General features: G+C 29.6%; 1 protein-coding gene across 1 annotated transcript; it reads left to right on the plus strand.

Annotated features, from left to right (window-relative positions):
• Positions 1 to 9,248, plus strand: LOC119673071 (myb-like protein Q). The gene is made up of 3 exons (XM_038084290.1): positions 1 to 492; positions 6,305 to 6,667; positions 6,746 to 9,248. The coding sequence occupies exons 1-3, from the start codon at positions 286 to 288 to the stop codon at positions 8,669 to 8,671; spliced, it is 2,496 nt and encodes an 831-aa protein (XP_037940218.1). The 5' UTR covers positions 1 to 285; the 3' UTR covers positions 8,672 to 9,248.
• The last annotated feature ends 1,821 nt before the right edge of the window (positions 9,249 to 11,069 follow it).

Here is an 11,069-nt window from a genome sequence, read left to right on the forward strand (position 1 = left end):
TGAAGGCAACGCATATTTTCAGCACAGGAATAAATCGATAGCAATTTGCTCTGTGTAAATTTTGTGGCATAAAGTCAAAGACACTTAATTTCGTCCTCGCTGCCGCAGGAGAATGCAGACGCTTGACAACGTTAGCAAAAATAATCATTAAATTGCATAAAATCAGTAATAGTATAAACTTATATCAGCACTCGAAATAGCACAAGCCTCATTGAAGCCTCAACGTCCTCACTTGAATCAGCACCACCACCAGCACCAGCATCAGCTTTATATACACATCACACAATGGCTGCAGCAAATCCAATCAGCACAAGTTGTCAAAGCATTGCCTCGGTTAGCAATAGTTTGAATCCTTCATCCAGTTTGGGTAGTGGCAGTGTACGTAGCAGCGGCAACCATTACGTAAACGGCACTGGCAGTTTGGGTCGTTTAAAATACTACAAGCACAAAAGTCTAGACGGCAGTGATGATGAGGAACTCGATTATTCTCAGGTAAAAAAAAAACAAAAAAAAAAAATTCGGATTAATTAATAAGAAAGTAACTCTATAAATAAATTAATTTAACTAATTATTTTAGTTCGTTGTGGATATTAGCCGTTCTATTTAATTAGGGTAGGCACCCCTTAGTGTTTGTCCTTATAAAGTGTATAAAGTAACTTCGTATACGTTTTGTATTAGTAGAATTGCTTTTCGCAGTACTTCGTAGTCCATTTGACTAACTGCAACCAATTGACCTCATACAGCTTTGCACAGCAGTTCATGTGTTCATAATGTATTGGTCATCCATCGACTGTCAAGTAATTTGTTACACGTTTTCGTTATTTTCGGGAACAGCTACGTTAGTTGACATATTTAACACCCTGTATGTTAAGTCGTGTAGTTAATTTAATTATGTCATACACGAGTGGATACAGTATGGGAAAGAAATCATATGTGTTTAATTGTTTTCATAACAGCTTTTTTAGGGTTTCGTAGTAATCAAATCATAAGAATTATTTGATATCTGCAGAAGTAAGAAAAACCTATCGAGCAAAGTAAATTTTATATAACTAAAGGGTTTCGTAATAATCAAATCAGAAGAATTATACGATATCTTCAGAAGTAAGAAAACCCATCGAGTAGAATAAACTTTATATTACTAAAGGGTTTCGTAGTAATCAAATCAGAAGAATATCAATAGATATCAATATTAGAAGATATCAAATCGATATCTTTGGAAATAAAAAAATCATTCAAGCAGAATAAAGTTTATATGACTGAAGAAGAAAAGTTTTAAACAAAGAAAGATATAGAATTGTGCTAATAACTTATTAGTTATTGACAAACTATTGTATTTTTATGTGTGGAAGAATATAGTAAGAACTTAGTACCTGAAGTGACTTCTCTAATATTTACAATGTAACTTATAAAGTGAGCCAAGAAAAGATCATATAACATAATATTAAATTTCTGAATTCTCTTGTAATTTAAGTTTCAAAGGGACATGAGTGTATTAGTGCTGAAAATCATGTAAATTTCTTAGGGATTTCAGTGGTTTGAAAATACTTTATAATGATTTAAAGTTCACAGATCCCACAGTTCACTTGCAATTTTAGTTTCAAATGGACGTGAATGTATTTGTGCTGAAAATTACCTAAAAATTCTTAAGAGTTTCAGTGGTTTGAATATACTTTATAGTGGTTTAAAGTTCACAGAGCCTTGTGAGTCTTGGTTTGGGTTTTGTATTGTTCTAAATACACTAAAAAATAGAATACTCCAATTCGAAATAGTTTACTGGAATGTATGTGTATAGTTCGGTGTTGCTGGAACACTGAACTCTAGTCCGCGTATGCAAAATGTTAGTTTATGGTATAATAACGGCAATTATTTGAGCCCAAATAGAAATTGGGCATTTCAACCTAACCTAACCTAAGCATATAGAAGATGATGTATGAGTTTTTAGCTAAAAACTATTAAAAACCAAAAATTTTATTTTTTTTAAATTGTGGTTAATTATAAGGAATTTTTTATATTATAAAATACATAAAATATATCTAATAAAATTTATGTATTCTATGAACGAAACAACTTTAACAGTTGAAGGTAGTAGTGATGTTAGGAGTGTGAGCGGTATGATAGCAGAAATTAATAGGTGCCAGATCCAAGTCAAAACAGAGTTTTCGTTTAAATCTTTTATTTTCAATCGCACTAAAACCATAAAGCTTATTTAATACTTTTCTTTATTGTACGTAAGAAGTAAATTACTAAGTTGGAGGATGCATTAGATCATACGCAGGCGTCGTTGCAAGTAGTTGAACACATTTTTCACTGCTCAATCGGCAGAATGTCAGCCCAAGCGTTTTTTATATGGATCGTGACAGTTATAATAATAACTCTCCCAGGGACTAGGATTGAGAGTCAAGATCTCATTATACAATACATGCTTTCATAAGAGATAAGTTGATGTTTCGTTGTGCTATATAAAAGTATGATTATTACAATCATACTGTGATGTACAGAATTTTAAAATGCCTTTCTAAATCTTTAGATACGGAAATTAGTAAACATTCATAAATAACTAAAAAAAAAATTAAGAAACCCATAGTGTGGATTTCAATAAATAGATATTTACAACGTGGGAGTACTTATTTGAATCAACTTGATGTCTTAGTAAAAAAATTCATTCCACAATATTAAATTCTAAATGTTCAATACACGATTAGAAATAAAGAAAGAGTTGTGCTCTATAATCTATATATATCTCAGCAAGACAACAAATATCCTTAATTATCAGGCAATGGGACAGTAGAAATTTAAAAGCTAAAAGCAAACGTAAGAAAACACAATCGCCTAGATAGCAAGTTTTATCTCCAATTTGAATGGATAGAATTCGGATAGATAAAACGATACATTAAAAGAACTAATTGCTACAAATTTACTAGATCTCTTCCAAATCCTATTTGCTTTGACTTATAAAAATAAGATTCTATACGAAATTTTCTAAAATCTATCAAAACGATATTTTTTCGTCATATATAATATAAATCCAAACCTTAAAATAATTTTGAGATATAGATCTCTTCCAATTCCTATTAATATATATAATAATTGCATATATATAGATATCATATATATTGTATAAGAAAAGGAAAACATTTTTATTCGAAATTTTTGAAATCAAGTAACTTAAAATTTTGTGCCAAATATTTGTATTTAATATTAAATAAATGAGATATAACTATTAAAAAACATATATATTTAAAATATGAAGAAAGAAACATAAAAAGTAATTACTTTTCTGTTAAAAGTTTTCAAATTTATTTATTAAACATCTTATAAAATTTTCACAATGGTAATACCTAATTCACTAAATTTGTATCTAATTTACCCTACTTGAAATTTTGGTAAATACCAACATTCGCTGCCATACCGACATAATTTACTATTTCCCTCAATTTTCTATAAATTTACTAAAACTCACACACGGCCTTAATGAGAAATTAGTAAATAATCACATATTTTGATTTTACGGCGTTGAAATACCTGTACAGTAAAAAATACTGTATTTTTATGAAATGCAGTATATTAGAATTGATATTATACTTTCTATTAAAGGATATAAACATAATGATAAGAGATTTAATGAGTTAATTCAAGTTTGTATGATAAGGTATATACATATATCTAGCTTTGGCAGATGGTGAAAATGTCAAAGCTGTAAGCTTTATATATATAATATAATTGTTATAAATTTCTATGCAATATAACATATTTAAATTTAGTAAAATAAAGCTAAAATACTATTACTACTACTCTAGTTTTATACACTGATAAAAACACCTTAATTTATGAGGTATGCAAAGGGTCAAAGCTGCGATCATTCATTTAACAATATATAATACGAATCAATTGCTTTTAAAATTGAACTCAAAAATATAAATTTTAGCTTTTAATTATATCAAAAATCATATTTAATTAATTTCAAAGTCCAGTGCGACAATTATATTTAATATGCTTTACTGAACTTAAACATTTTGGGATTTGAACTTTATTTAGAATTAATTTGTCTATGTATATTTCTTTCTATCTATTCTAAACATTTTTATGTATAGACAAATATTTTTATTAAAAAAATATATTTAATATTATAATTTAATGACACTTTCTGACAATGCAATCACATGCAATGTCAATTTCAATGTAAACGACGCTCTTAAAATCTAATTACACTTTTTCCGCCAGTGTAAGCCCTTTTGTTCTTTTTCGATTTCAAATAGTTTTCTTTGTCAATGACAATGAACATGCGAATTTGTCTAGTTTCACTTCAGTTAATAAAATTGTTGCTATTTTGAATTGAACGAGCATTTCCGCAGGAGGTGACAAGGTGGAGGAAATAATAAAAGAATGAAATTAAAAGTTTTCGCTTAACAAAAGCCCGTTTGTATGTGTTAGTAAAAGTTTAGTTTGTTTTTAATTTTGTTTTGCTTTTGTTTTGCTTTTGTTTTTGTTTTTGTGTTTGTGTTTGTGAATTTGCGTTCACTGTATAAACACACAAGTAAGTTTTTTCTTTCATATGTGTGCGTTTTGTTCTTGTTTTATTTACTAGTGGTGGGCCCCCAGCTCCCAGTTCTTCACTGTGTTACCATTTTCTCTTTTTGCAATTGAAATTCATGATGAGTTTTAATATTTAATATACTCGTAGCTTAAGGATAATTTATGAAGATTGTTCTTAATAAAAGGATAATAATTTCGCAAATCTGTAAGAAAAATAGTGTAAAATATTTAATGTTAATTTTACAACCATTTATGTTGTGTGAAAATATATAGAAGAATACTAATATATATAAGTATACATATGTAACAAAATTATTAATATAAAAATAAAGCGGTTTTTTCGAACAGTAGTGAACTACAACATTTTCATTTTATATTATTTTAATTAATTGAGGTTTTGGCTGACCATACAGCTGTTTCGAGTATTGCCAAATACTTATCATCAGTGGTCTTGGAAATAATTCTTGTATTTAATTTGTTCGTATATAAGTTTTTGAGACTGCAAGTACCAGGAATCGAACTTGGGTCCTGCCAAATTTGAAGCTCAGAGTCAGTGCTCCTTAACCAACTGATCCAAAGCCGTACTTGTTTTTTATGTTAGCACATTTTTCTGGAGTTTTGTTACTTTGCTATGAAAGTTTTTATTAACAATTTTACTTGCTGTGTTTATATTAGAACGAAATCATAAACCAGCCGTGGAATAATTTAATTAATTAATTATATTTTTATTTTTAATTGCTAAATTTCCATACTATGCTGTTTGTAGAGGCATTATTTGTTGCATGATTTATGTATTCTTTCTTATGTATAGAACCTAATCTAGGAACGTAATACTGCAAAAGTCATGCTAATGTTACTCCAAGACTCGCACGGCGAGACCAATATTTTGTAAACATAAGTTGTAATTTAACGTCAAATTGAGTTGAATTGAGTTAGGCAAAAAGTATATAGAATATAGTTAGCTGTATCTGAAAATTCTTTTTTTTTTGGCTTGAAAAATGATATAATAATTAACAATTGTTAAATATATTACTTTGATTGGAATTTTGCATTAAGAGTTATCGTAAAATAAAGTAAAATTAATTAAACATTTTTTGGTAATTGCGTAATTCTCAACCAGTACAATTTTTTCTATAAATTGAGATATGGAATATCAAAGAAAAGTCCACTCCTCAAAAAGTCTAATCCTCAATAACTCCAAAATGGTTTCTTCACTTCCCTTTGTATTAGATTTCAAATTTTTAGTTTATTACTTACTTACTTATTTCGTGAGTCGTCTTTGACCGCATCTATTAGCTTTTGCTAGCCAACCCAATCAATGGCTTACTGTCGCCTATTGGTAGTACAGAGCGCGCCCAAATCGTTGGTCACCTGGTTCTTCTCTTGATGATGTGGATGACCTTTACCGCTTTTTCTACTTGCGTCTACCGAATCAAAAATATTGAATCCGTTATAATTTTTAATCAATTTTGCGGTAAATTTCTTTTACTTAAATTTTTTTATCTCTGAAGTGACCTACTGTTGTTATTTTTTAACAAAAACACATAAATTATTTAAAGTAGTCATAAACAATCAGTAATTAACTCACAATTAATGAACATATTCTAAAATATGTTTTATAGCATAATATAAACTATTAAAAGACCACAATTTAATTTTTTTTTTCATACTATTTAAATACTCCAAAAAAAAATATATATATATAAAAAATTATAAAATAAATATTTTATATGTTAATAAGTAACTTACATATATATATATATGTTTTTAGTTATCTCAATCAACTCATATATTGGGGCGCGTCAAGTCCGATCGCTTCCTTGCATCGAAGCCTGATGAAGATCGTCGACGTCGCACAATTATTGTAGAGAAGAAAAAAGACACATTCGGTTTTACCTTGCAAAGTTATGGGATACATTATAAAAAGGATCAAGAAGTGGAAATGATAACATATGTTGATTATGTTGAATATGATGGTCCAGCTTATAAAGCCGGTATGCGTGAGGGTGATGTCATATTGTCAATTAATGGCATTGATATGGAAAAGGCTGATCATAAGACTTTAGTTAATTTTATAAAAAGTTGTGAAACTCGTATGCGTATGGTGGTACTTTTCGAAGATTGTGTGCGTAAGGTAAGCATTTTCTAATTCATATATACTCAGTACATATAATATATAAGAAATATATTTACAAATTACTAAATTGTTTAGGTGGAACTACATATGCGATATATACAACTACAAAACGTGTTACAAAGTAAAATGAATGAATTGGAGCGAGTTTGTTTAAGGGAACGCGAACTTTTAGAAGGTAAATGGAAGACACACAGTTTACCGGCACGTAAAAAGGCTACTACTTCACCTACTGATGGCGATGGCATTACTATTTCACCTACAGATGAAACACAAAATTTACCATATTACCGACCAACATTATCGACTGAAGATGTTACAAATATAGCCCGACATCAATCGCAGCAGACAATAATACCACCACCAGCACAATTTATGCTCACCTATCATTACTTGGATCCCACTTACCGTTATGTGCTGAAACCATCAAATTCAAGCAATAGTGCAGAGTATTTTGTAAGCATAGGCGATGGCGTACGACGTAGCCCAAGTGAACAACATTTTATACTAACACGCGCAGAATCTATAGATACAGCAAGTGGTGGTATACAATACACAAATCAACAAAAAACTTCCGTATCTGTTACACAGGCTCCAGCACCACCACCTAGAACATGTGAAAAACATAAACCACCGAGTAAACAACAACTACAACAGCAACAACAACAGCAGCAACAACAGCAGCAACAACAACAGAAAACTGAAACAACTCCACAAAAGAGTCAAAAACCAAGTAAACACTGTCATGGTCATTCGTGTAATCCATGCATTGGTCACTTTAGGTGGAAGTCATCTGAAAAATCTGCTACACCTGCTGTCACCGGTGATAATGTCAGCTTAGATGCTTACGATTTAGCAAGCCCATGCTGTGATACACACTGTGTACCATCTCGTAGACGTACTCGACATCACAAGGAACATACACACAAACACAAACACAGGGAACGTGAGAGAGAATCCAAAGAGAGACCACCAAGACCAAAATCACAAGCAAATGCTTCGCCAGCTACTTCCAGACATCATCATCACCATCAACATCATCATCACAATCAAGTACAGCATCAACAGCAGACACAACAGCAGCCACAACAACAGCAACAAAATCATCAACATCACCGTCAGCATCCGGCATGTGACTCACACAGCGGTAGCATACGTTCTCGCTACTTTGATCTTACAACTGGACTAGCTAGTCATTGTAGCTTGCATTCCTGTACTTCGAGTGAACTTGCAGCTGCAGACTCAACTTCCTATACAACATCCTTGAGCACTGATACTTTATATTGGGATCCCAAAAGTGAGAATGCGAATTCTAGACAGCATTCAACTAAGTCTAGGCAATCATACCAGCAGCCACAATCACAACCACAACCACAACAACAGCAACAACACCAATTGAATATACAGCAACATCCTCATATACATAGTGTTTATCAGCAGCGCTATCAACTCACAGCAACACAAATACAGCCCTCACAAATATATCCAAATACTGCTTATGTGCACAAACCCAAATCTTGGGATAATTTAACTACCAAAGCAATTAGTGGTTACGGATTCGGTTATGGTTATCTGGATACGGTCACCGTGAAACCGACGGTTAAATTACAAATTGCACAACAACGTCATTCCATACCACGCAAGAATCCTTATGGACGTTATTCGACATATACAGATGTGGAGAATTATGCTCCGCCACCAGCACAATTTGTAGAGGAGATGACCACCACTACAACAACAACGATTACCGCCAAATCTACAGAAGAACTGATTTCAACTCCAATTCAAGATATAAGTAGCTGTGATTGTATGACAAAGCAACAGCAGGCAGCTCTGAAAGCAGCACAATATCAATTAAGCCAGAGTCAAAAAATGTCTCATCAAAACAATTGCCAAATTGGTTATTATTCGCATTTGCCAAGACCTACAACAGATGCTGGTACCTTGACAACACCATTAAATGGTACCGAAGTTGAAACGGTTTCAGAAATAACACGTTTGTAGGTAACACTTGTTTAGACCAATACATCAAGTGCGAATAATAAAGAATTGGTCTAAATACTAAAAGAAACATATATAAGTATAAGTTAGATAAAAAAAATCGGATGTAGTAGGTTTTCAAATTTGTCTAACAAAAAGTGAGTTATGTGCTAATTAATTAATTAGTATATATGCATTAAACATAATTACCAAAGAATATAAAGACAATAGAAATATATAGACATTACAATAGTAGACAGTACATATGGGAAGAGCATTACATATTATTTAAAAATACTTTCTTACTAACTAATTCAATACATATTAATCTATTTCAGAAGTCTATATATTTAGTAGATTTTACGCCGAATTTCAGTAGTTTGGAACGAAAGCATGGAACCGTTAGCTATGAATAACCTGATAGAGCTTTAACAGTTGCTTCAGAATTTTTTTGAAATTAATTGTATCATTGCCGAAAGTTGAACCGTTTCCAACACTGGCACAATGGTTTTAGTAAAAGGTAAATGATGTGAATAAGCGCGGTTATAAATTAGAATAATTAATTAAATTTTGTTATAAGAATTTGTTTTGTTATTAAAAAATTTTCTAAGTACGATATGAAAAAAGAATTAAATATTTATTTTTATAATAATAACAATATTAATTAAATACAAACGTATGCAACACAACATACAAAAAAATTTTCAAGTAAACTATGTGAAAAATAATTTAATGAGCTTCGTAGTGAATTAATTAGGCAAATTTATATTGGGTTCAAGAATAGTTGATTTTAAAAATAAGTTCGGATATATGATTTAATTTTTAATGAATTGTTTAAAAAAATTATGTGTTTTGGATCCGTCTAAGAGAAACTAAAATGTTTTCAAAGCTTTTATCAACATCGATTTAACGAAACGAACTAGGAAAGTTAATTTAAAAATAAAAAATACTAAATTATTAGCTAAATAAGTATATGTTTTAATAAATTATAGTAATGAAATTTTACGATCTATATTTGCATGCGAATTTTATATAAATGTAATCCAAATACTATGTGTTAAATGGAGACTTAAAAATACAAAATTATCTTGTATACAAATAATTTATTTATTTGTTTATAAAATTATACAAAAAATACTTTGCATATAATTATAATATATATATATACGAAATTATATACTGAGATATTTGAATTTTAATTTTCAAGACTGAGAGGCATACCAAATTTTAAAAAATTGTATATTTAAATTTGTTTATAAACAGAAGTATCTGTAAAAAACTTTCGATATTTGCTCGATATATATATGAAAATATATAAATAATTATTAAAAAATATATTAAACGAAAAATTTATTTAATGTGATAACTCAAGCACATACATATGCTATTTAGAAATTTAACTAAAATTATTCATTAAAAGAATGGTACGATTTTAAAATTATTTTCGAAAAGTAGTTAAAATTGCAAACGTAACGCTTTTATATATATATGGTAAATATATATGATATAAGTTAGTTAATAATGTAGTTTAATAATTTGTAGTGGATACATTTGTCAATATATCTAAATGTTTATTTATGTAATAATAAAATTGAATTCTTATCAGCATATGAATGTTATAAGGTATATAAAAATAGATGAATAGGAATAAAATTGAATGTGTTCAAAAATCTATAGTAAGATCATGTTTTTAAATAAATATTAAATATTGAAATATAAAATTATTTTCTTTCTCTGAATTATATTCTCTGTATGATATTAATTAACTAGTAATGTTAACTAGTTAAACTACTTATTTTTTCTCAAATTTTAAAAATTGTTTTAGAATGTCGAGATATATAACAGAGTACACATATCATAAAAATTTAGATTCTTTTACATTATTTTTTATGTCAATAGCTGTATAGCTGTATTTGTATATTTCTTTTCAGAATATAAGACAAGCGAAGTTCGAGAACTTGTTTGGACTTAATAACTGTATTTTGAGAGAGCTTTTGTCTTAATAGGCATTGAAATATCCGTTCATTTGTTAATGTTTTCTGCAAAAATTCACAAAAAATTCCTTGTGAAAATAATAAACTATCATCAATAATAAAGCTATCATCTGAACAAGATGTTTATGCCTGATCTGACAAAATGCTGTTTCTATATTGGAGAAGATAATATCTTATCTGTCCATAGTAGACATTGTATTGGATGAGAAAAATTACACTGGTGCAAGAGTTCTTAACACAATAGTGATTCGAAATGTGAAATTGTTTTAGATTAAAAAATGTTTTATATTTGAAGAATCAATCTCTAAACTCAAGCAATTAAATAAACAACAGATGTGGATGTGTGTGTCGCTTGGTCTCCAACACTATCAAACATTTTGATAAATTTGATATAATTTTGTCTAGTAATATGTCAGGAAAATATAAAG

This window comes from Teleopsis dalmanni, chromosome 1 (assembly GCF_002237135.1).
Source record: "Teleopsis dalmanni isolate 2A chromosome 1, ASM223713v2, whole genome shotgun sequence".
Lineage (NCBI taxonomy): Eukaryota > Metazoa > Arthropoda > Insecta > Diptera > Diopsidae > Teleopsis > Teleopsis dalmanni.